This window comes from Dendrobium catenatum, unplaced genomic scaffold (assembly GCF_001605985.2).
Source record: "Dendrobium catenatum unplaced genomic scaffold, ASM160598v2 fragScaff_scaffold_243, whole genome shotgun sequence".
NCBI classification, from domain to species: Eukaryota; Viridiplantae; Streptophyta; class Magnoliopsida; order Asparagales; family Orchidaceae; genus Dendrobium; species Dendrobium catenatum.
In genome coordinates this window covers 1,964,518-1,989,903 of record NW_021318705.1, presented here as the reverse complement: position 1 = coordinate 1,989,903, position 25,386 = coordinate 1,964,518, and the positions used below count along the sequence as shown (strand labels likewise).

Genomic DNA, 25,386 nt, shown 5'->3' with positions numbered 1-25,386 from the left:
TATTAAAACTAAATAAGCGTATAAATATAGATTAAAATTAAAAGAAGATTTTTATATAGATTCATTAATGTCAAATAAGCGTATACAATTACTCTCACATCATGTGACTGTAAATATAGAGAACACGTTTCGATCGTATTAATTTATAATTTCAATAATTAAAAAAAAATTATCGTCCTTCCCATTCCCAAAAAGCAAAGAACACAAAACTATCGGCTTTTTTTCTAAGAAGATATATTTCTTAGGAAGAGGCGAAGGGCATCTGCCAAAAAAATATCCTAAGAAGAGCTAAATAGTAAATACTATTCTCTCTCTCTCTCTCTCTCTCTCATGGAAGAAGTCTGGAAAGGCATCGCCCTCTCCAATCTCCCACCCAACCTCCCTTCTCCTCCGCATTCTCTGCGGCACAGCGCCGCCGCCGCCGCCGCCTTCCATGATTTCCTCTCTGGAACTTTCAAAGATTCCCACCCTCCTCACTCGCCGGACTCTCTCCCTTCTTATACTCTTTCTCTCCGCTCTGGCAATCAACCCGAGCCCTTTCTCCCACGTAAGCGCTGCGCCATCGATCATCAGCCGGCTTCCACCATCACTGACGGCGGTGAAGAACGCCGTTGGAAGAAGATGATAAAAAACAGAGAGTCTGCGGCACGATCCAGAGCTAGAAAGCAGGCATCTTTGAAACCCCCCCTTTGATCTGCAAAACCAATCCATGATTCAAATCTTGGATTTTGATTCTAAAAAATTCTTCTTTTTATTTGTTTATTATTTTGAAATCTTCAAAAGGCTTATACCAACGAGCTGGAGATGGAAGTTGCTCATCTTGTACAGGAGAACGCCGCACTCAAAAGAGAGCAGGAGAAGGTGATGAGACTTGGTGACTCTTTTCTTTTATTTTTTTAATTTTATTCTTAATTTGTTACGATGCTTTAATCAGATATTTATGTTATTTTTAAGATAATATCTTTGTTTTTTTTTTAAATTGTATAGTTATTTATTGCTTTAATCTATCAAAATTTGAATAATTTAACAGAGAATATAATATAATATGGTGGACCGAAAGTTTGGCTAATAAAGTTAAGGCCAAAATTATGAATTCCATATAGTTATAATGAATAGGAAATATTGATTAAACAGGAAAACATTTCCTCTAGTAATATCGAACATTAATGTATTTTTTTAAATTACATGTTATTGAAGGAAATAATCCTTCTTATTGTTTTGGTCTGATCTTTTATACTTAATTTGGCTATCAATAAAATATTGTTTGATTTGTTGTGATGGACATCAGCTAAAGATGGTGATAGCGGCTCAGGCGACGAGCAAAGGGAAGCTGCAGCGAGCTTCAAGTTCGCCATTTTGAGAAACTTGTTGAGAGTACTATATATTTGCCCTCTTCTTCTTCTTCTTCTTCTCTATTTTTCTTTTTTGGTTGTAAAAAAAAAGTATATATATGGTGAGCTATATCAGCTTAAAGTTAATATCTCATATAATGTAAATTTTATCCATATATAATAATAGTATTGCTTGCAATCGACACTAACCATGCATCTTTTTTTTTTTTTTTTCATTGTAAAATATGTAACTAAACCCTAAACGCCTGACGTGGAGGGCCCACCGAATCATGTAGTGGATGCTGCTGGGAAAAAAAAAAAGAAGGACACGTGGAAAGTGGAACGAGAAGGCGAATATCTGCCCAGAAAGAACCAGGGGTTTGCTCCTCTCGCTTAAAGCCTTAAATTGAAGGGTTCTCACGCCAGGTCCCCAATGCAAGTGGTAAGTGACCGTCTTCAGGAAAAGAGGGCTGGGTCCCACTGCACTCAGTCGTTTCGGACCGCCCATCTAAAATGATACTCTATACGAATTAGAATCTTATCATCTAATAATACGGCCGAGCCAAAGCTCTCTCCTATGCTTTCGGATTCGTGCTGTCGAATTGTTCTCCTTCTCCTTCTATCGTCCCTTGCAGTACGACTCTCGAAACTGTCGTGGGATTCTAAGCGGCTCCGCTTATTGCTTGGTACGCTTATGATTCTGCCAGTAATCCAAATTCCTACACTCGCATAAGACGAAATTTAAGGGTTGATTGATTTCTAATACTTACAGTTCTTTAATGCTTATTTTTAAAAGGGATATATAAATATGCATATCTTCTTTGATTTAAATATAATATATTTAAAATATTTAATTTATAGATCACATCAAAACATTCATGCAAAAGAAAGAACTTACTAAGCTGCAATCAGTACATGGAGATGGGTTCACAGATTCTCAACTAACACATAAATTCAGATTAAAAAAATATATCATAATGTTGAATGAATATAGGAGCAGCAGAAGTCGAAGAAAACATAAGATTGAGTGTTCATTGAACATACCTAGCTCAGCTGATAGCATATGCATCTCCATCGCTTTCATTGTCATAAAAATCTCGATATATGCTCTCTGCCATCTGCCAGACTTGCAAAATGTTATCCTCAGCGACACTGGCGAACACCCAGGGCTCCTCAGGGTTCCATGAGAACTCGGAAATCTTTGCAGTGTGGCCTCCATGTACAAAAAGCAGCTCAGGAGGCCCATCCGAGGCATCCCCTTCATTTTGCTCATCACCAATTCTGACAAGTTTTTTTTCACCCAATCAAATTAGGATGAACTGCTTTCTTGTTTATTTAATAATATTATGCAATCACAAAGAGTAAAAAAAAGTACACAAGTAAAACAGATCACTCTCAGGGTAAAAAAGTATACTACAATAGCGAGCGATTCAGGAATCTAATTGTGCTCAGTGCATCTAATTGAGCGATACAGAAAAAAAAAAAAAAGAATTTGGGCTCAGTGCATCTAATAGTGTAGCGCGCGAGTCTAGCTTGTAGTCGAACGATAATTGTGATTTCCAAGCAAGTTCTAGAATGATACCCTTCATAAGTTTTAGTAAGAACCCCTAGTAGCTAGCCAGTACACAGGGCATGTAGCCAAGTTCCTTAGGCGACTGAGCTTGATAAATGGGCAACTTCATGAATCCTTTTATCTAGTTCAGTTGCTCGATACTAACAAAGTCAAATTGGAGCAAAATTTCTGAGTAACTTAATGAGCTACTTTAAACAATTCAAGGCCTTAGGCAACTTAGAGCTTAGCAAATTTCGAGCCGTCGGCAGTTCAAGCCAATTCGTATTTAGCGACAAGTTGAACCTGATCTAGCATGATGATTTGATTAACTTGGCTAATGCGAACATGGGTGCACATCAATTTCTCAATTCTCTTGACTTTCCATGAAGCCAAGAAGAACAAGAGAATAAAATTCCAGAAACCCCAAATTCGACCAAGGTGATTTGGACTTGATATGGAGCATTCTGCAGAGAACATAGAACTTTGACATGTGGTCGAACATAGCTATGACCCAAACCGCAGAGCTCCCATTGCTATAAACAATGAGCATATAGCAATGTTATCACTGCCAATTTATATCATAAGGTTCTACAGCTATAGGGCCATGTGATTGACTGAAATCCTTTTTCATGCATGCACGAGGAGCTTTGGAAAGTAGCCGAAAAAGATCTTCACTATTCAACATCTTACTCGAAATAGGTTAACCATGGTTGCAAAGCAACGGAGATTTGAATACCCTTTCTTAGGAACATATATGACTAAACATGTGTATTATATGATTACTTTTATTGCTCGCTGGATGGCTGGCATTCACCGCATCAAAAACCCTAGTTCTTCCGAAAGAAGCATCTAGAAATGACTAAATTTTGGGCTTTGCATGGATTAGGTCAAATAGCGAATCAAGCCACACGAAAGGATTAGAACTTTTTTCCCTAAGGCTCATGGAGGGATTGATCTAAAACTGCATGTCCCCGTGAAAAAAAAGGAATACCTCCGGTGAACAGTACAGTTCAAGGCATAAGCAGGTTTCTACTTTTTTTATTTTTAATGAATTAAAATCTGACTTAAACGATATTTGACCTGGTTTGGTACATGATATTTAATGGTCATGCTGGAAGAACAGATGTTGTTGTTGTTGCTCTTGTTGCTAGAAGTACAAATTACTCATCCCATACCCAAATAATTTCTATTCATGGTGCTGAAATACCAAAATCAAATACACTGTAGCAATTACAGAAAGAACATTTCATTCACCACTCCAGCTTGTATGCTTCTATCACTCAGTAGAACTCGAAAGTGCTGTCAATGAAGCTCTAGCATCAGCTCAAAATGTCTAACACAAAAATGAGAACCTCGGCAGGTTTGCACTCTACAGATTGTTTGCTACAATTACGTTCCTAAAAAATGGACTGCCACAGTGAACTACATGCTACAAGTACATTCAGTTCTTCATTGTCCACCAACGCACATGCAAGAAATAATTTCAACTTATTCCATGCATTGGCACTGTTTCCAAATGCTAAAACCTGTTCTAACCATAGTATCACATGCCATTGCATTCCCATAACTTTGAAGCTTCCTTGCTTTGATCATGACTTAGGAGCCAATACCTCACATGCCTCATACCTGGGGTATTGCCTAGAAGATGATTTAGTTTATAAGGCCTATGAGCGTCACCTAGCAATCGAGGAAATGAGACTACCATTCAATATAAGAAAGCGTATGAAACATAACGCTAAATATTAAAAGTAATAAGTTAATTAAGTGGACATAATCTAAGTTAACCCAGAATAGAGGTTACGTATCATCATTAATACAAACAAGCCAGATGCTACTGGAGCGCCATGTATAAAAGTTGCTATTATCTAGGTTTTGTTCAAATATACAAGAAATGACAAAATGATGTCCTTTTTTCTTTTTATTTGAAAGTTAAATGAGTCTGTCACTGTTTTAATAATTAGGAGCAAAATAGTTCAAAATTATCTGCACAATGCGAATAAATGCAGATTATATCCAGTATTGAGAAACCTACCGGCAAAGGTCCCAAACCATCAGTCTTTTATCCTCAGAAGATGAGGCCAACAGAGTTTCGTGATGAGGGCTCCATTCAACCTGAAGTACAGGTCCTCTGAAAGTATATAAAAAAAAGAGAAAGATTAACCATAGTTCATTTGCTAAGAAATCACATATTAAAGCATGGTGTCTTCAAATACTGAAATGCACTTAAATCTCAAACCACAATACAAGCAAGGGCATACTCATTAGAAACAGTAGAATAAAACAAATTCATAAATATGCGTTAAGGAATCCCAACACGAAAGAAGAAGAAAAGGAGAAAAAAAATTGGAAGGAACCTTGCTCTGATACCATATAAGAAAATAGATATAAAAAAAAGACTTTGAATTTTATTGCTCACTTTCTATTCTCAAATAGGAGAAATTATAGGCTTCCCCAGAGATATTATATATATGGAAAAAGGTAAGTATTATTTATACAAAATAATAAATAATCCAAAAAAGTGGGGGAGAGAAACATATGGGTTGCAATCCATAGGTTAAAAAATGAGAAGATACAATGGCTAAACTCCTCATGTGTGTTCTTAATAGATCATATTATGATTGATTGCAAGTTGGGACCACGGCTTCTCTACCTAGGGCAGAAGACTTGGAGTGGGTGGATGTAGGATGAAGTCGGAGAAGTGGGGTCCCACACCATGGTCTTCAACATATGGTGCTTCAGCTGTTTCAAGTTCTTGGTATGAAAGCTTGAAAAATGAGCTAAGTGATTTATTATGTATCTGACTTAATTTTCATGCAGAAATCCAACTTTAAGGTAGGTATCAAAGTTCTTGTGCCAAATCATGAAAATTTCTTAGGTGATTTCATGTCTTGATATAATATCATGCATGAATCACATGGTGAAGTAGGTATCAAGCTTCTTACGGGAAAACCTGAAAATGTATTAGGCAATTTTGCATAAATTATGTAGCTTAAGATAGGTAACTTTGCATAAGTTTGGTAATTTGCATTAGGTTGGTAGTTATATAAATTGATGCATGGAAGCTTAATTAACAATGGAAGCAAAAGGCAATTTTGAGTTTTAATGATTGAGTTGAGAAACAATTGAGAAAAAAAAAAGTTAAGAGACTACGAGAAAGAAAGAGAGAGAAGGAAACCAAAAGAAATTCATTTTTTCAGATATTAAAGTATCATCTTAACAATAATGATATCATTTTTTACGAACTTACAAAGTTTGGCAATTTTTTACTTCTAAAGCTGGTAAATTCTTATGTATTTATTTGATCATATTTCTTTATTAGGTATACTTATCTTCTAAGAATTAAGAGTTCTCTTATATCTTTGTTTAGCAATATTATACTCAAGTTTTGAGAATGATTTGTGAGTGTTTATTATTATACAGCATTATTATAGCTTCTTTAATAGTGGATCAGATCAAATCCTCCTCCCTGTTGGTAAAAATTTACCTAAGTTTAACCATGTAAATTTTAATGCTCAGTATTTCTAGAACTTGATCTTTTTACAATTACTTTGTGGTTTATCCTACTTATGCTTAGATTAATGCTTCTGTGGCATAAAATTAGGCATATCATTTTCCTAGCAATATAAGGAAATTATTCAATAATTTTATTAAGATAAATCAAAAAATTCAAATAGAGACTTTTAGGATAAATATAAAATATCTTTTTATTTGTTGAGGATAAAATAAGATTTAAATTTAAATAATTTTCTTTTTAAATAACTAAAAGTGGAAAAATTAATTTCATCTCCTTAAACTCTTATATATAGAAAAACAATAAACGGAGCCAGAATGTATGAAAAAGAGGAGCCAAGTGAATCCTTTGTCTGGTGTGTATTTATGATGCCAGTAGCTAACAAGAAGCACGTTTGTGATTCAATATATTTGTTAAGAAAGTTAATATTGAATAGTTATTATCAGGTCATTTTCTAAACATCCAAACACAAACAAAACTTTGTTTGATCTTGTATATATATTTCAAATGTATAATTGGTAAGTGGATGATTCTATTGTGTTCGACTTGTTATTCATTCATTTTTAGTTATTTGAAATCGGCTCATGTTCACTTCTAATTTAAATGAGCCAAACAAGAACAGATGTTCACGAATAACTTCAAAAACGAACCAATTTCAAACTACCAAATTTTGAACTTGCCAAACAAACATACATCAAGTTTGCTCAAACTTGCTTGTTTACACCCCAACTTATCTGCAATAAACTTTCATGTTGTAAGCCTGGTGGGAATAAAAATAACGAGGCTTTGAGTACAATAGCTGAAAGAGCTAAGATGAGAAAAGAGAAGATAAACAAAAAAAAAGAGTTTCTAGAGGCTCATGGAGAACTATCTTGATGTGACATAAAATATTGACAAAAATAACATAATGACTCCTATGAAACCTTTTTAGGACATTCAAGTGGAGAAATTATGGTGGGTTTAAGCATTTTTCTGTATACTATATCTTGTATCTCTTTTGTGATTATCTCGTGTTTAATTTATGAGATTAAGTGATGAGTACATCATCAGAGATTTCAACACGTGTACTATCAGAGACACCGGAGATCGACGGCTACGATTAGGAGCTTATATTTTGAGTCATTTTATGTAGTTTTTTTTTCAGTTTTACGGTTTTACCCTTATGGGTGGTCATTTGATGTTGTAGCCCCGAGTGCATGATAGTCTTTGTTTCTTTTCTTTGGTGAGATTTATATATAGGTCATTTCTATTGTATTTGAGATGATGAATATTCATATGAAATTTCAGCTTTAGTTTTGGATCTCTTTGTGAGTTCTTGAGAGGTGAGGATTAGCCTAGGAGAGGCTCCAAGAAATACCCAACAGCCCCCCTTTGTGGGAGCTTTTGGTTCCTATCTTCTTCTTCTTCCAATTCTTCCCTTCTCCCCTAGCCGCCGGCTTCCCCACACCACCCACCACCGGACCGGCCAACCACCCCTTCTCCTCCCCTTTCCGTTAACCCCTAGACCCCGCCCCACCACCTTCCGCCAGCCCCTCTTCCCCCACATCCACCCGCCGAAGCCCACACCTGGAACCGCCGGCCACTCAGGGAATCCCCACCCGCCGACCATCCAAAATCCACCCTAGGAGTTTGATTTTCAAATTCAATTCAGCTTTCATTAGTTTCCTAATTCGTTCCCTTGTCATTTAGGAGGTTTCATATTTGAAATTCAAATTGAAATTTGAATTTTGAATCCCTCCTTAAATGAACTAACCCAATTGGGAAACTCTTCACATCTAATCAAATTTGAATTTAATTTCAAAATTTGATTTAATTATTTATTCAATCACATGGGCCCCACCCACATTAAATGTGAACACCTAAAATGAACCCACATAGGCCGGCCCCTTTTCTCTTTCCCCCTTCTCTCTCCACTTTGCCACCTAAGCAATATTTAATTCCCCTCCCTAAATCCCTCTAGTAACCGCCAGCCCCATTACTCCCTTAATTGGGTTAATTTGAATTTCAAATTGGCCCCTCCCATTTTATGAAAATCTGAAATTAAACTTCAGATTTTCCCTCTCATCTCCTTTCCCCCAAGCTACTTGTTTCAACCTAAAGACTCCCAACCCTAGCCGCCCCCTCACCCTCCCAAGTCTTCTCCCATCATCCCCTCACCTCCTCCTCACCAATCTCAAGAGAGATTCTCCCAACCCCCACCACCATCATGCATGGCCGATCCGAAAGTCGACCATGGTTTCTTATTTGATGATCGAGGACGAACCAATATCCTTGAATCTCCTTTCTTTGACGTGAACCTACGTGTGGATTCTTTTGTGGAGGATTACTTGAAGCGCGTCCTTTTTACGTTAGTACCTTCCATCGAGGAGCATATTCATCCCGGACGTCGGATATTCACTAGTCATCTCGTGGACTCCCCGCCGCCGGCTACTTCTCCCACGGACTATACCTTGGGCACCATTTGTCTCCTAGTGGCATTGCTCGGTTTGCTCTCAATCTTCCTCCGTTAAAGCCCCCATCGTCAAGAGCGTGAGTGAGGGACCCAAGGTGAAAAGTTCTTTTTGTTAACCGTGGATTATTGTTTCTTCGCCATAACATTACACTTTTATTTTATGTTGTTATCTTGATAGCATCCCGTTAATCTAGTTGTAACTACATGCCTTGCATAGTCTCTAATTGATAATTCCGAAAGTCTAACTGGGGTAAGAATCAATTCCATAACTAGCAAATTTTTAATAATCTTATATTAAAATCCCCAAGTAGTTCTTGTTCCTTTGCATGGTTTCACATCATTAAGATAGTCTCTTTTGTGGTGAGATTGGGTGTAGTCCTTGGTTTAGGAGAAAAGTGCTTATTGTGTCACTTTAATCTATATGCATATATGGATTTTATATATAGTGAATCAAATCCCATATCTTCTCTCATAGATGCATGCTTTTTTTGTCCAAACAATTTTGTGGTGTTTTATCTCTTTATCATTTCCTTCTGTGTTCATATATATATATATATATAACCTCTCTTTTTGACAGTAAGACGTCAAAAGCATAAAAGAGGCTTGGAAGTGGAGAACAACAAAGATTACAAGAGCTCGTTATCACATTACAACAAAAATAACATCAAGCCTTTATCCCACTACGTGGGCTCAGCTACATGAATCCTTTTCCTCCATTGTGTCACATTAAAAGTCAAATTCTCATTTAAATCTAATAAAGAAAGATCATTCCTAATATCTTCTAACCAAGTATTTTTAGGTCTGCCTCTATCTTTTTTAATATAAGTCAAATTTAATACTTCTACTCTCCTAACTGGGTCATCGGAAGGCCGCCGTTTTATGTGACCAAACCATCTAAGGCGACTCTCTCTAATCTTATCTTCTACTAGAGCTACTCCAACCTTTTCACGTATATGTTCATTTCGTATCTTATCTCTAAGAGTAAAGCCACTCATCCACCTGAACATCTTCATCTCTGCCACACTTCACTTAATATTATGCTTCTCTTTTAATGGACAACATTCGGCACCATAAAACATTGCAGACCTCACCACCATCTTATAGAATTTTCCCTTAAGTTTGAGGGGTACTTTTTCTATCACACAACAAGCCCAATGCATTCCTCCACTTCAACCATCCAACTTGAATTCTGCTGATAATATCCCAATCTATTTCACCACCACTCTAAACAATAGATCCAAGATATCTAAAACATGTACTCTTATTAATCACTTGATCGCCCAAAGTCACAATCCCCTCACTAGGTCTATTACTACTAAAATTACACTCCATAGCAAATAGACTCTATATTTCTCCATCAAACCTCTTAATAAATGTATGGCTTCCATAGTCGACCTACCCGGCATGAATCCAAATTGATTTTAAGAAACATTAGTATCACACCGCAACCTATGCTCCATAACTCGCTCCCATAGTTTTAAAGTATGACACGTTAACTTAATTCCTCTATAATTCGCATAATCTTGTGCATCACCTTTATTCTTAAAAATAGGAAATAACATATTCATTCTCCACTCATCTGACATATTTTTAGTCCTCAAAATAGTATTAAAAAGTTTAGTAAGCCAAGAAATTCCTTCAACTCCTAAGCATTTCCACACCTCTATTGGAATATCATCAGGTCCAACAGCTTTTCCACCCTTCATTTTCTTTAAAGTCTCTCTAACTTCGATTTTACTAATACGCCGATAAAAACATAAAGCTTTATTTTCATTTAGGGTGTTAAGGTCACTACAATCAATCTTATTTTCACAATCACATTATTGCTTTCAAAATCAATCTCACTCTAATTATGAACTTTTTGTATATTATGATGAAGAAAACATTAATGATGCATAACTCCCAACACCATTCTAGGAAATCCCAAATCTTTTTGATTCATGGATGTTGCCCTTGTCTTGGGGGGTAAATGATGCTTCTTATAATACAAGTACTCAAGTAGGCTTCACTTTATATTTTCCAATATTCAAAATTTTTTAACTAAACTTATCAATATTTACCTTTTATGTGCAACAGTCATTACTCACACTTTTCCCTTGAAACCTTGTAATTTGCTCAGATTTTTATTAATGGAAAAAATAATCGAGAGCATATGGGATGATAAAACAAAAATACGAAAGAATTAGCATAGGAAACACAAAAATATACATGAATCAATAAGATTTACTCGCATACATCTATGATCATACATAGAAATACTTATGCTATAATTGAGAAAAGAACATCATCATTTTCTCTTCCACATAATCCTCAAAATATTAATAGGATAATAAAGAACCAAATAACAAAATAAGAGATACCCAAAATCCTAATTTGTATCCTAGGTCAAAGCAATAAGATAATATTGTGCTTTTTCCAGTGCCATGCTTTTTACTTGCAACGAGTTCAACAATAGCACTAACAAAAAAAAAAAAAAAAAAAACAATAGCACTAACAAGTTTACAGCATGCTAAGATAATTCTCCAAAGCCTCCAAAAATATAATTTAGAGGTTTTTTTTTTTTTCCTTTCGACTTTAGTCATCTCTCTGCAATTCTCCCTTCCTTACTTTCTTCTACAATCTCTAGCTCATCTGTCTACTCTTCTCTTAGTCCTCTCCCTACGCTTCTCTCTACCAAACCCACTAGCCAAAAACACTACTTAGCTTCACTGCAAACTATAACTTCGCTGGATCCAGTTCTCATCTTCCTATCAATTAGAGTTGGACGGATGAAAATTTTTGATCAAATTAACAAGAACAAAGGATAATTCATTCAATTTATATTTATTCATAATTTTTTTTATTTGAATCTTGTGTTTATTCTATAAAAAAAAATAGACCCAACTACACCCTAATGAGAGATTGAATACAGAGCATATGGCTTTGTCATACTGCATTTTAGCAAACATACTACCGATTGCAGGAAACGCTAAGAATAAAAGAAATAAAAATAATCATCAAAGTCCAGGGAGATGCATTACTAGGCTTAAGCTTAGCCATTGAAGATAGAAGATTTGAAGCTAAGATAATTCAAAATCTACCATTAATATTGAAATATAACAAAATAATACATGAAAAAAAGGCATCAACGATTTCATGGATAAGTTTAATAACTCATCATCAAGACCGAATGAGACACATACGTGTGGCTATAGAAAGTGTGCAAACTCGATGTCAGCTTCCGTAAATCAAACAGTTTAATATTTGTGTCCACTGATGCAGTCGCAAGAAGCCACTCATTAAATGGGTTAAAGGATAAACTGTTAACCTGAGGGGAAAAAACAAAGTTAGTGCTATGCTTATCTTATAGTCTATGCAACGCAAAAAATGGTCAAATGATGAAAATGGTAAGAGTTCCTGAAGAGTGTGAAGAGATGGAGAAATGGAGAATCAATCGAGATTTTGAGAAAGCGAAAGAAAAAAAATATACAATAAACTTGCTATTCTACTTAATCAAACGTCAACTAAAGTGAAAGAATATTCTACTCATGGTTAAATTCTCTTGGGACTTATGGATTTATTGATTTATGAAGCACGAATCATGCAAATAATACAAAAAAATGCATTAAGCACCAAGGAGATGGTGAAAACAAGCCACAAGAAAGCAAATGATTTATATATATATAAAATAAATAAAGTATGAAAACTATATAATATCAACATCTTTTTAGGTTTTATCAAGTGCAATGTTTGCAAACTCATATGTACTACAGGTTTTGCTATAGTGTGGACAAACAATAATAGCTACCATCAATAGAAAGAGAGAAATGAAAGTAAACAATGGGATGAAGAATTAGAAAAATACCTGTATCACTCTAAGAATAATACGAAAAAAGTGGAAACTAGTGCATGAGAAATTATGCAAGAAAAGAGACGTAGCAGAGAAGGGGATGGCACTGATTCATAGCATGTCCAGGACATGTTGAGGGCAATTCATAGGCATGCTGAGATGTGTCTTGCTCTTGTCCCCTTATTTTTTTTCAAAGAAGTTGGCTTAGATTTTTCATACAGATGTCAGGTTCATAGAAATGTCCAACACTATCATGACATTCTTGAAGTGACCAATCTTCTAAATTAAAATATGCACCTAAGAAAAACCTGTTCCCTCCAACAGCTATTGAGATTCTAAACTTCGTAAGGCCTATCAAGAAAAATGTCTCATATTAAAAACCCATAATCTTAAGTAACATGCACAGCAGAAAAATAGCAAGGATGTCAGACAGTAAAATTGTCTCATAGGAAAAGAAGTAAAACAAATTCTATCAGAAATACGGATATGATCCTACAAAAATTTTACTTGGAGCTAATTCTACATTTTTTTAAGTAGTGAAATCAATCCCTTCAAATTGTTTCAAGCTCATTGTGTTTAATTTACTTGATTCAAAAAGACCAACATTTTTTTTCCTAATCAAAATTGGGAATGGCCTTCTTGGAGCTCAAAGCTTATCAACGTATACAATTAGTATAAATTACCCTCCATGAATTATAGCTATATCCGCTACCTGCATTCCACCTCATCAACCCATGTACTCAGGATACCTACACGCTATTTTAATTTAATTAATCATACAGTTAATTCCGGTCCTGATTTTGCATGCTTCCTATTATGTAACTCTCTTAGGGTTGTATAAATATGGGTCAAATGATGGAATAAAAGTCAAGTAATTTCGTGCTCAACTTTGTTTGTCATGGTATCATAGTAAGGATTGTAAAGCATTCATCTCTCTCATCAGGATCCTGTAAGGGATATTCGCCTTCTGTTGCGAGGGTTCTAAAAAGATCTGAAAGGATCCTCTAAACAACTGTAAGGATCTGTCACTCACATTTTGGCATGTTCAATCACGCTTCTCGCGCACTTCATCACCCAACTAATTTTGTTGCAAGCGCTGTTAGCATTGTTCGCGCCTTTAAAACTTGTTCAGCATGCATTCCTTGCCTCCACCACATCCTATACACATGCCTACACATTGTCTAATAAGGGGCTCGCATCCCTTGCAGCGCCAGTCAACCCACTCACCCATTTCCTCCCTAGTCAACTCGTGCAAAGCCTGTTTGCTATTCATAGGGCACATAAACCGGCTCGTTGTTCGTAGAAGCCGCTTTCATATAACTTCTATTTAGTTACTCCAGTGGAATCTTTGCTCCGGAAGCGAACATCACATGTGCCACTTTCACAGCAATATGCGCATGCTTCATACCCATGAACTTAAGTCACGAGTGTTGTTCGCAGTCTTAGTTCATCCTTAACTTGCTCGACGGAAGCAATCACGGCTCATTCTTCTATTCTAAAAAAATTACAAAATAAAAAATCACATCAACTATGACAAATATATAGACCAATAATATGGATGTTTTGTCATACAACTAGTAAAAATTACTCGAACTAGAAATTTCATTTTCAATTATTTATTATGAGAAAATATTATGAGGGCATGTTCATCCTTTTGAAAGACCAAATTTGGGTCCATGGCAAAATAAAGATGCAAGAATCATGACATGGATCTTGGGATCCATTGATTAGGCGATTATTCTCAATTTATTGCCACATAAGACAACCAATGATACATGGGAATATTTATGAAATTTCTAAAATTAAGATAATGCAGCTAAATGTTTTTAATTAACATATGAGATTGCTAATTACACAAGCAAATCTCTCAAAACAAAACTATTTTTTGGGCTACAAAATTTATGGATTGAGTTAGTGGATAAATTTTATTCAAAAGTATCATTTGAATCTTTTTTGGTTGTTCAAGAGGTTCGCAAATAGAACAAAAAAGACCAATTATTGATGAAGTTTCATCCTAAATTTGAAGTTGTTCGTTCCAACTTGATGAATCATACCCTTCTCCATCTATGAAGTTGTGCTTTAGAGGAACTATTTCGTGAAGAGCAACGACTTACGACACACATCATATTTCAACATCAAGCACACAAGAACATTATTGTATATACAAATCATAGAAGAGCTAAGGAAAAGACATGTAACAAATAAAATGTTACACATGCAAGGGTTTGCAAAGAAATTCTGCAACCAATGTACAAAGTTGGGACATATGATTAAGGAATGTCGGAACCATTTGCAAAATCGATAACCAAATTCAAAGTAGCCACAGACAAATCTAAAGTTGCTCCTGAAATGGTGCAGAAAATGATACTTAAAGCCCTATCTACTTTAGGATACACTATTCTTTTCATCCTGACTTATGGATTCAGTCATATGACTAGTACTTCATGCCTCCATAACATACGACTATATCATGGATCATCCTCAATTAAAATTCAATCAAATACCCCTATTAAAACTATGAGAGATATTAATCATATAATGAAAGATGCCCCATATCTCCTGCGCTCTCAACTAATCTCATCACAATTGAAAATTTTGATGCTCGATTTTCTCATAATGGTTGCATTATATGCTCGGTCAGGAGACAAAATACTCATAAAGGGGCATAAATGATGCAACCTAAGAACAAACATTGCTCTAGGAAAACAAATAAAAACACACATCATCTTTCATTCACATAAACCTTAAAATAATACAAACAAACACAACAATAAAGAAGTATTAACACCACTTACAACCTATAATAGAACAAGACACAACACAACATATAACTTATAATAAAACATGACACGACACAACTCAAAACTTACAATAGTTTTAGAGAAGAAAGATACAGGTGAAATGGAAACCGTGGAAAGAAGAATAGATAGAAGTCCGAGACGAAATATAAGAAGGAAAGGGAGAAGAAGATAGCTCGTAAGCTAGAAAAAACCCATAGGATTTGAATTATCACATTCCAAAAATTATTCAAAGTCTCTCTCTTTCTCTCAAAGAAAATCAGTCTCAATTTATAGGAGAAATAAGAGAGAATAGCATTTAATAGATCACAAAAATATGCCCCCAAAATAACCACTAGAAACCACTAAAACAGCCCACATATATAGAAGAAGGGGGAAAATGGTCATAAATCGCTCACTTCATTATTCCACCCAAACATCCAAATCCAATAGAAGCCTCTCAAGTTAGCCCATATAATGAGTTAACGCACTTAGTATAGGAAAACAACAAGGTGGAAATCGAACAGCCAGCAGAAGGGAAAAAGCAGGACTGCAGCATGGGGGAAAACCAGACAGCATAGGGAAAGCCAGCAACAGAGAAAACGGAATAGCAGCATGAGGAAAAAAACCAGCATAGGGAAAGCCAACAGTAGGGAAAATGGGACCAGCATAGGGAACACCAAGCAACCAGTAATGGGCCAAGCCCAATAAGGAAAAACAACCCAAAATTAATTACCCATTTAGCCACCAAAGAGCAAGGAAGCAAATTTAACATAAGTGAAAAGCCAATGGAGAAAAATTACCTAAGAGCACCAAACCCAAACATAATCATGGGTTGTTTTCCATCAAAGGATAATACAAATAAAAAGAAACATAGAGTCCAAATTACAAAGAGTCCAAAACATTAAAAAAAAATAAAAAAAAACATACAAAACATAGAAAAATAAAAGCATTGAATGATAATTCTTGATTGCATCAATAAAATTGGACAACTATTTCTCTTGTATCAACCAATTTCAAAGGTAGTTTCATTATCCAAGTAAATCAAAATAATGGTCTCTAACATAAAAGATTAATCAATCCAAGCTCTATTAATTTATCTCACCGAATAAACACTAATTTATTAGGAAAGAAAGATCAATTTACTTAAGTGATCACTATATGATTTGAAGCAGGCTCCCCAAACATGCTTTGATAATTTTTTATCAACCCCTCTTACTTTTCTTTTACACTAAATAAAGACGATTCATCATTATTATTCTATAAGACATCCAGTGGAATTGCCATGATCCTAGTTTGTGTTGATGACAATGACATCATTATTATTGAGATAGATTTGGATCTATTTAATCATCTACGTCAACACCTTTAAGCCACATTTCATATTAAAAATCTTAGGATCCTCACTTACTTCTTATGTTTGAAAGTACAGACCAATTCCTTTTATAAATTCCTAAATCATTATAAGTATGCACAGGATATAATTACTTTTGCACGTCTTCGAAATACTTCCCCAACAAATGTCCCATTAAGTAAACCCAATGTATAACAGTAAGAAAGGTGATCTTTTCTCTGATGCTAATTGGTAGGCAATTTAAATTATTTGACGATTATGAAATCGGATATTTTCTTAGTAGTTCAATAAGCAAATCAATTTATGCAAAATCAACGTCAACTACATTTGGTTGTCAATCGTAGAATTATTTGATATCTTCTTACGCACTTTGTTTTTCCACATAGTTCTCATCTTCATCTAGTGGGATATAGTAATGCGGATTGCACCAGGTTTCATGATACTAACCAGTTTGTCACAGGATGGTGTATATTTCTTGGTGATTATGTGATCTCGTGGAAGAGTAAAAAACAACTTTGTATTTCTAGATCATAAACATAGTTGAAATATCATGCAATGTATGCAACATATTTAAAAATTATTTGGCTATATGGGCTTCTAACAGATCTCAATTTTACTCGCAAAATCCCCACTCCCCTACACACATATAATGCAAGTGTCATCCAAATTACTATCAATCAAGTAAATCATGAAAGGATCAAACCTATTGAAGTTGATTGCCACTCCATTTGAAAGCCTCAGATATGCATATCATTTTTCTTCTTCGTAACTCCACAAACCTTCAAATCACAAATATATTACGAAGACATTGACGAGACAGAAACATCAATTTCTCGTAAGCAATATGATGCTTCTTGACCAACTTGCATCAATGTATAAGGAGATAAGATATACAATTAATTTGAATTACCCTCCAATGAATTATGGCTAAATTTGCTCCTTGCATGAAACCCTATTGATCCATGTGCTCATGGATGCCACTTTAATCTATGTACGCTAATTTATTATAATTGATTGTATGGCTAAATATCAGCTCCTGATTTTGTATACTTCCTATTAAGTAACACTCCTAGGGTTCTATAAACATGGGTAAAAAAAGGAATAAAATGCAAGAAATTACATGTTCAACTTTATTGGTAAAAGCTTAGTATTTTTCAGTTGATTTTGAAGCATAAAACCATCAGGAAAACTTAAAGATGTTTTTGTTGGAGGTTAAGATAGAATGCAAAATTGGCATCTAAAGTATACAAATATTGTTCAAGAAATTTGAATTGTGTGACAAGTAAAACTTCCTTGTTTATACTTAATATTTACAATGAACTCCTAAACCCTATATATATATATATATATATGTGTGTGTGTGTGTGTGTGTGTCCTACATTCAACTCATTAAAATTGCAATAAAAATAATAATCTCAAGATTAACTTTTGATCTATTTTAATTATTTGGATGGCGGTATTCTAAATGGAGAATTTTGGGAGTAACTACTATAACTAAGGAAGCTTTATGGTGTTAGGTCAATTAACCAATCATTTTTAAAAAAAGAACAAGCAACTTATTAAATGAGTTGTTCACCAACATACGGCCCAATTCTTTCTTATTCCCAAATGTAAATCTTCTTATTAACTCCTACATCATTGAAAAAACTTAAAATACCACTAAAATCATACCTTGTTTCCCACGGCTACTACAACAAATTATGTTTGGTTTATCATCTTGTCCATCTTCTTTATATATAATTTATATGGCACAGGGAAAGTAAGAAGAATTGGATTTGAGACAGATAAATAATGAAGAATTATGGGTATGAAGGTAAACACCCTATTTTAAATTTATTAACTATCAATAATGAAACCACAACATCTAAATTCAGGTATGGATGTTTCAAGGACGCAGTTCAAATCTACTACAAATTTTCCTTGAACTGACGAGAGTCAGTTTATTTCTTGAAATGAGATAAAACCGAACAGCAAAGGCAACTTGATTTCAACCAACAAAAACTTTGTTAGTTCCATAATGCAAATGCAAAGGAAAATATATCCCTCAAACAAGTATATACCTAAAAAAAGTAATGGTTCGTTTGAAAAAGCCTTGTATAATAAAAGAATAAAGTTTGTACATTTTACCATCATTTACTTGAAGAAAAACATTTGTGAGGTTCAATGAAATCACACTGGCAAAATTCCAAAATAAATAGCAACGACAGCTTATAGATAAACATAATCGTGGTTCAATGACTATGAAATATGTGATCAATGCCCATAAATTAAAATATCAAGAAGCATATAATGAAACAGATGCGGTACAAATCACGTAAAATAGCCAAAAAACAAAATTTCTTGGAACAATCAAATAAAGTCAAATCACGCAATAAATGGATTGAACAAAACAAATTTCCAAAGCTTTTGGAACCATGAATATGGCTGGATTTCTAACTTATTTATTATATTTATTTTATTAGATTGAATTATCTTCTTTGGATATTAATAGGTTTGAATTTAAAGGTTTTGTTAGGACTAAATTTGATTATAACACTATTTTTATAAACAGTGATTGGTGGCTTCCTATGATGCACCGACACTTCTCCTCAAAGAGGAGTGCAGTGTCCGACACTGTGTCTGACACGACACTCGTCCGACACTCCTCCGACATGTGTCGGACACGCCGAAAATGTCTCCGATTAAAAAAATATTAAAAACAAATTGGACACGCGTATCTTAAATATTTTATAATTTTTTTAAAATATAATTTCTTCTATTTTGCGAGATTTAAACTAAATTTCTTATTTCATATCCACAACATCAAATCAATGTTTGCATTTAATACCCATTCATCGAATATTCTCATTTTCATTTCTCTTTGGCAGTGAAGGTATTTTCATCTCCTCTCTTTTTTGCACAATTACAAATCTTTCTCTTGTTGAACTAGAGTTGAAAGTAGTGATATTCATTGATGATGATATTGAAGGCCAAAAACAAACCTCTAAAGCTAATCCTAGTAGTTGAAGCTTGAATACTTGATGTTGTAGTAAGTGATTATTTGATTATATTTTTGTGATTGTACTAAATATTTTATATTATAAGCTAGACAAATTATCATGTCATTCATTTATTATTGTTTGTCATTTCTAATATGATATTACATTAATATATATACACTATATAAAAAAATGTATTGCCGTGTCCGCGCCGTACCCGTGTCCTATATTTTCAAAAAAAGCCGTGTCCCGTGTTGTGTCGTGTCCGTGTCGCCGTGTCCGTGTCCGTGTCCGTGCATCATAGGTGGCTTCTAATTGAACAGATTTTTATATATGACAACTAATTTGTGAGGCCGATCAAGTGATATTTTTTTATCCAAGTTGTAAATTTGAATCACTCCAACTTGCACATGCAGAGTTCCATCTTTTTCCTCCATCCATTTAGTATCAGAGTGAATATCCCATAATTAGCTTTTGAATTATGTCAATCCTAGCTGTGACATGCATTAATACATACCACACATCTACTCCACTTGCAAATTACACACTATTACTTATCTATTGCAATCAAATTTCATCTTGCTAATAGCATACCGCCCTTACCATCCACAAAACTTATCACCACATGCTACCCGCATGAACAAGAAGTCCCATATCCCTCTCTATGAACAAACCTACTAGGCTGCTCACATCTTCCGCTCCCACATCCACAAAATCCCAAAGGATGAATCTCCTCCAATTCTCAAAACCCTCTATTTTAGTACATGTCACGTATTCCTTGCAAGAAATTAGTATTTAAGCAACATCTCGTTCATGCACTTACTTGATTAATATCATTATTCCACAACCAACACATGAACTCTGAGAATGAATTCAATGGGATTCTTGCCAACTACACATCTTATTCTCCTTGTGTTGTGATATTAAAGAGGTTTCTATCTGACACAACTGCAAGCCCTCCCCTGCTACTCTCCTCAGGAACACCACTCGACAACTCACTATTAACTACTGATCACCATAAACACCTTCAATCCTCAATTACATATTGAAGGCTTTTTTGACAATCAACATTCACATTTTAACCAAACATTCCCTCTAGATCCAATCCTCAATTAGAAATTTAGTTGTCGGCCATCCCAAACCACTATTCTTCACGTTATGAGGCAGTCGTCTATAATTGGTACCCAAAAAGGTAAATCAAGAAGCTCCTAGCACAAAATTCATTTTCAAGAAAAGTTTCACCAATCAAATTACAGTGGAATCGTATTATCATATACAAAGAGCATTATCACATTATGAAAAAAGACAATATAATGAAGTTCAACATTATCATGCACCTCGTGAAGAGTATTTGTTGTTGTCAATATTCTCCTTTCAATCATAACCATCATTCTTATTACCAATATACATATGATGACAAATCTTATGAAATCCTTGGTTAAATTTGAAAATCATTTGATGAATCAAGAAGTGTTCAATACATTACAACTTTGTCCCATCTTCCTATCTTCTACTTAGTCACTGCCCAAACTGCCAAATCACCAAGACGACGACAACAACAACAACAACATCAAGCCTTTGTCCCACTACATGGGGTCGGCTACCTGAACACTTTTTCGCCATCCGTTAAAAGTCAAATTCTCATTTAAATCTAATAAAGAAATATCATTTCTAATATTTTCTAACCAAGTCTTTTTAGGTCTACCTATACCTTTCTTATCATAAGACAAATCTAAAACCTCAACTTTCCTAATCGGGTCATCGGAAGGCCTTCGTTTAATGTGACCAAACCATCTAAGGCGACTCTCTCTAATCTTATCTTCCACTGGAGCTACTCCAACCTTTTCATGTATATGCTCATTTCATATCCTATCTCTAATACTAAAGCCACTCATCAACCTAAGCATTCCCAACTCTGCAACACTTAACATAGTATTATGCTTCTCTTTTAATGGCTAACATTCAGCACCATAAAGCATTGCAGGTCTCACCACCATTTATAGAATTTTTCCTTAAGTTTGAGGGAGACTTTGCTATCGCACAACAAGCCCGATGCATTCCTCCAGTTCAACCATCCAACTTGAACTCTGCTGATAATATCGCCATCTATTTCACCATCACTCTGAACAATAGATCCAATATATCTAAAACGTGTACTCTTATTAATGACTTGATCGCCCAAAGTCACAATCCCCTCACTAGGTCTATTGCTACTAAAATTACACTCTGAATCACCAAGACAACAACAACAACAACAACAACATCAAGCCTTTATCCCACTACGTGGGTCGGCTATATGAATCCTTTTTCTCTATTGTGTCCTATTAAAAGTCAAATTCTCGTTTAAATCTAATAAAGAAAGGTCATTCCTAATATTTTCTAACCAAGTCTTTTTAGGTCTACCCCTACCTTTCTTAACATAAGTCAAATCTAATACCTCTACTCTCCTAATCGGGTCATCACAAGGCCGCCGTTTTATGTGACCAAACCATCTAAGGTGACTTTCTCTAATCTTATCTTCTACTGGAGCTACTCCAACCTTTTCATGTATATGCTCATTTCGTATCCTATCTCTAAGGGTAAAGCCACTCATCCACTTGAGCATCCTCATCTCTGCCACACTTAACTTAGTATTATGCTTCTCTTTTAAAAGCCAACATTCGGCACCATAAAGCATTGCAGGCCTCACTACCATCTTATAGAATTTTCCCTTAAGTTTGAGGGGTACATTTCTATCACATAACAAGCCCGATGCATTCCTCCACTTCAACCATCCAACTTGAATTCTGCTGATAATATCCCCATCTATTTCACCATCACTCTGAACAATAGATCCAAGATATCTAAAACGTGTACTCTTATTAATGACTTGATCGCCCAAAGTCACAATCCCCTCACTAGGTCTATTACTACTAAAATTACACTCCATATATTCCGTTTTAGATCTACTCAAGCGAAAACCTTTAGACTCTAAGGTTTACCTCCATAATTCAAGTTTACCTTCAACTCCCTCTCTAGTCTTATCAACAAGAAGAATATCATCAGCAAAAAGCATACACCAAGGTACATCCTCTTGCAAATGTCTAGTGAGAACATCCATGACTAAAGCAAAAAGATATGGGCTTAAGGCTGATCCTTGATGTAACCCAACCGAAATAGGGAAATACTTGGTCAATCCACCTTGTGTTTGAACATAAGTAATAGCTCCTGCATACATATTTTTAATGATTTGAATATAAGCATTATTGACTCCTTTCTTTTCAAGAACTCTCCATAGCACTTCTCTTGGAACTTTATCATATGCTTTTTCTAAATCAATAAATATCATATGTAGATCCTCCTTATTTTCTCTATATTTCTCCATCAAACCTCTTCATAAATGTATGGCTTCCATAGTCGACCTACCCGGCATGAATCCAAATTGATTATGAAAAAAATAATAGTGTCAAATCCAATTGCTACCTCCTATTATTATAATGGTCCTTATGGAGATTTTTTTTATGAAAAACATCTTTTTGATTATGAGCTGGACCTTAAGAATAATTATGAATTGTTAATGCTTGAGTTTACTAGTATGTCTGAGGTTGAGATATTATCCAAGGTTAAGCCAAAGTATACATATGATCAAGTGCTTGAGATTGAGAATGTAATTCAGTGAGAGAAAATGTTCCGTGTAGATTCAAGTAAAGATCCTACACCATTTCAATTTTCTTTATCTTAAGAGACATGCAATTTCAAATGATCATAGTTTACCTCAACCACGCCTAATAGAGATTGAATTTGCTGTGTCACACCACCAAATCACCTCCACATTGCAAAGATTTTGCATGTGTGTGAAGCTTGGAGCAACCCAACCCAACACCCATGCTCCAAATCTTTGAGTTCTTAAGCTTCTTCCTCTTGTTCATTGCACTGTACTTTCAGGCTTGAATTGAATTATTATGATTGGATTTGGATTAGATAAGTTTAGATTTCAATTTAAACGTTAGTTTTTATCTTTTGCTCTTATTTTGTAATATATTTCTATAAATAGGGTTCAATATGTGTGATTGATTATATTGAAAGGAATGAACAGAGATATTTTCCAAATCTGTTCTCTCCCATGAAATTTAATCGTCTTCTCTCCTCATTTCTTAAGGTTTCTATCTCTTTAAATATGAATTCTTTTTCTCGCTACCCTAATCTACGTCAAAAACAAAGCGGGAAAAAAAAATTCTTGCAAAAATGGTATATTGCTTAACCTCATCTCCGTGAGCTAAAACTGAATGCTCAGGTTTTCTTGATGAACGCAAGTCCCACAACATCAAACGATGATCATCGCCCACAGAACCAAACAAATTCTCATTATCAAAGTGCCAGTCAACATCTTCAACTGCAGCCTCATGAGCCTGCAAATATGGATAAAACAAAACCTTCAAATTTGATACCCAGCGTTGCATGTCCCAGCTGAAAAATACGCTTAAGGAAAGGTGTGCAAGTTTTCTGAATAACTACCTCAAAGACCTCCTTGGCATCAAGAACCTTCTCATTTGTAACACTGCCCACATCCCACAGGCAAATCTTAGAATCGTATGAGCCGCTCAAAAGGTATCCTTCCTTCATCGAGCTCCAAGCTAGGCCATAACCTTCCGTCAAATGCCCCCTCAAAACGAAGTCGGGTCTGCATGGCTCCCCATTCGGCGGGATCGTCGGCCGCTTTCCGGAGTCAAACACGTGCACCTCCGGTCCACATGACTTGGTCGCAATCAGCGAAGGCTTCTGCGGCATGTGCCTCGCTCGGTTTACCTCCCCCTCGTGACTGATCCTCTGTTCGATCCGTATGTTGGGTACCGGCGGCAGTGGCGAGTTCAGCAGCGGCTCACCAGCAATATGGGTAGGAGATGGGAGCTGAACAGCGGAGATCATCAAGAAGTTAGGCGTGTCGTCGGATGTGTGAGTGCCCAGAATGAGGCGAGCGGAGGACCAGGAATGGGAGGATGATGCAGAGGGAAGCCATTGGACTGTGAGCGACGGCCACTCGAGGGCGTGAGAAATGACGAGATCGTAGAGTAATGGACTGTTCTTCTTCCACACTCTGAACTCCTCCGCCGCCGAAGCCGCTCCGTCCTCGGGTATCTGCATTTTCGTTTCTTCACCTTTCGTCCGTCCCGCCAAAAACGTCTCAATAGACTAGGGTTTCTTATATCAACAACGACCCAAATAAGAGTAATTATTGTGTCCTGATAATACCGAAAAATTATTAGGTGCGGAGTGCAGACTGGGTGAGAACTGTCTGCACAGACACAGAGTACCGAGCGGTACCCAGCGGTACCGAACACTGTTTTATACTAGTGTGCAGACGGTTCTCCCGTCCGCACTCCGTACCTAATAATTTCTCCCTGATACCAAACGCCCAATAAAGTCATCTGGAGTTTAGTACCGAGCACTCAGGTATTGTTCGGTGTACGTTCGAATTTTCGATTTTTTTGTCCGAACGTAATAACTTTTCCCCAAATAACGGTGAGGCCATCTCCAACCGAAATACTCATTCTACACAGCAAAATATTGTAATACTCCAAATCTTCGACATAACTCTTTTCTCAGCATATATATATATATATAT

General features: G+C 35.6%; 2 protein-coding genes across 4 annotated transcripts in view; one reads left to right on the top strand and one right to left on the bottom strand.

Annotated features, from left to right (window-relative positions):
• LOC110102105 (histone-binding protein MSI1) overlaps nt 1–24,984 on the bottom strand; it is a 45,912-nt gene extending 20,928 nt beyond the window's left edge. Inside the window, exons 1-6 of one of the 3 annotated variants that reach the window (XM_020830282.2) lie at nt 24,279–24,984; nt 24,026–24,172; nt 12,029–12,153; nt 4,916–5,011; nt 2,376–2,612; nt 561–694 (exon numbers count right to left, since the gene is read on the bottom strand). In XM_020830282.2, coding sequence (XP_020685941.1) covers nt 2,381–2,612; nt 4,916–5,011; nt 12,029–12,153; nt 24,026–24,172; nt 24,279–24,905 — 1,227 coding nt within the window. In that variant the 5' untranslated portion in view covers nt 24,906–24,984 and the 3' untranslated portion in view covers nt 561–694; nt 2,376–2,380. Of the gene's footprint in view, nt 1–560; nt 695–2,206; nt 2,613–4,915; nt 5,012–12,028; nt 12,154–24,025; nt 24,173–24,278 lie in introns of those variants that run through there. The other 2 variants (XM_020830283.2, XM_020830281.2) reach the window with 2 other exon arrangements.
• Nucleotides 169–1,540, top strand: LOC110102106 (protein FD-like). Its single transcript, XM_020830284.2, has 3 exons — nt 169–669; nt 784–861; nt 1,289–1,540. Exons 1-3 carry the CDS (start codon nt 331–333, stop codon nt 1,358–1,360), a joined length of 489 nt encoding a protein of 162 aa, XP_020685943.1. The 5' UTR covers nt 169–330; the 3' UTR covers nt 1,361–1,540.
• Nucleotides 24,985–25,386: the final 402 nt, after the last annotated feature.

Excerpts from the sequence above, each read along its gene's own strand:
- LOC110102106 (XM_020830284.2), top strand. The coding sequence starts at position 331 with ATGGAAGAAGTCTGGAAAGGCATCGCCCTCTCCAATCTCCCACCCAAC. Across the intron at positions 670-783 it reads GATCCAGAGCTAGAAAGCAG|GCTTATACCAACGAGCTGGA; the intron begins GCATCTTTGAAA and ends AATCTTCAAAAG. Across the intron at positions 862-1,288 it reads TCAAAAGAGAGCAGGAGAAG|CTAAAGATGGTGATAGCGGC; the intron begins GTGATGAGACTT and ends GATGGACATCAG.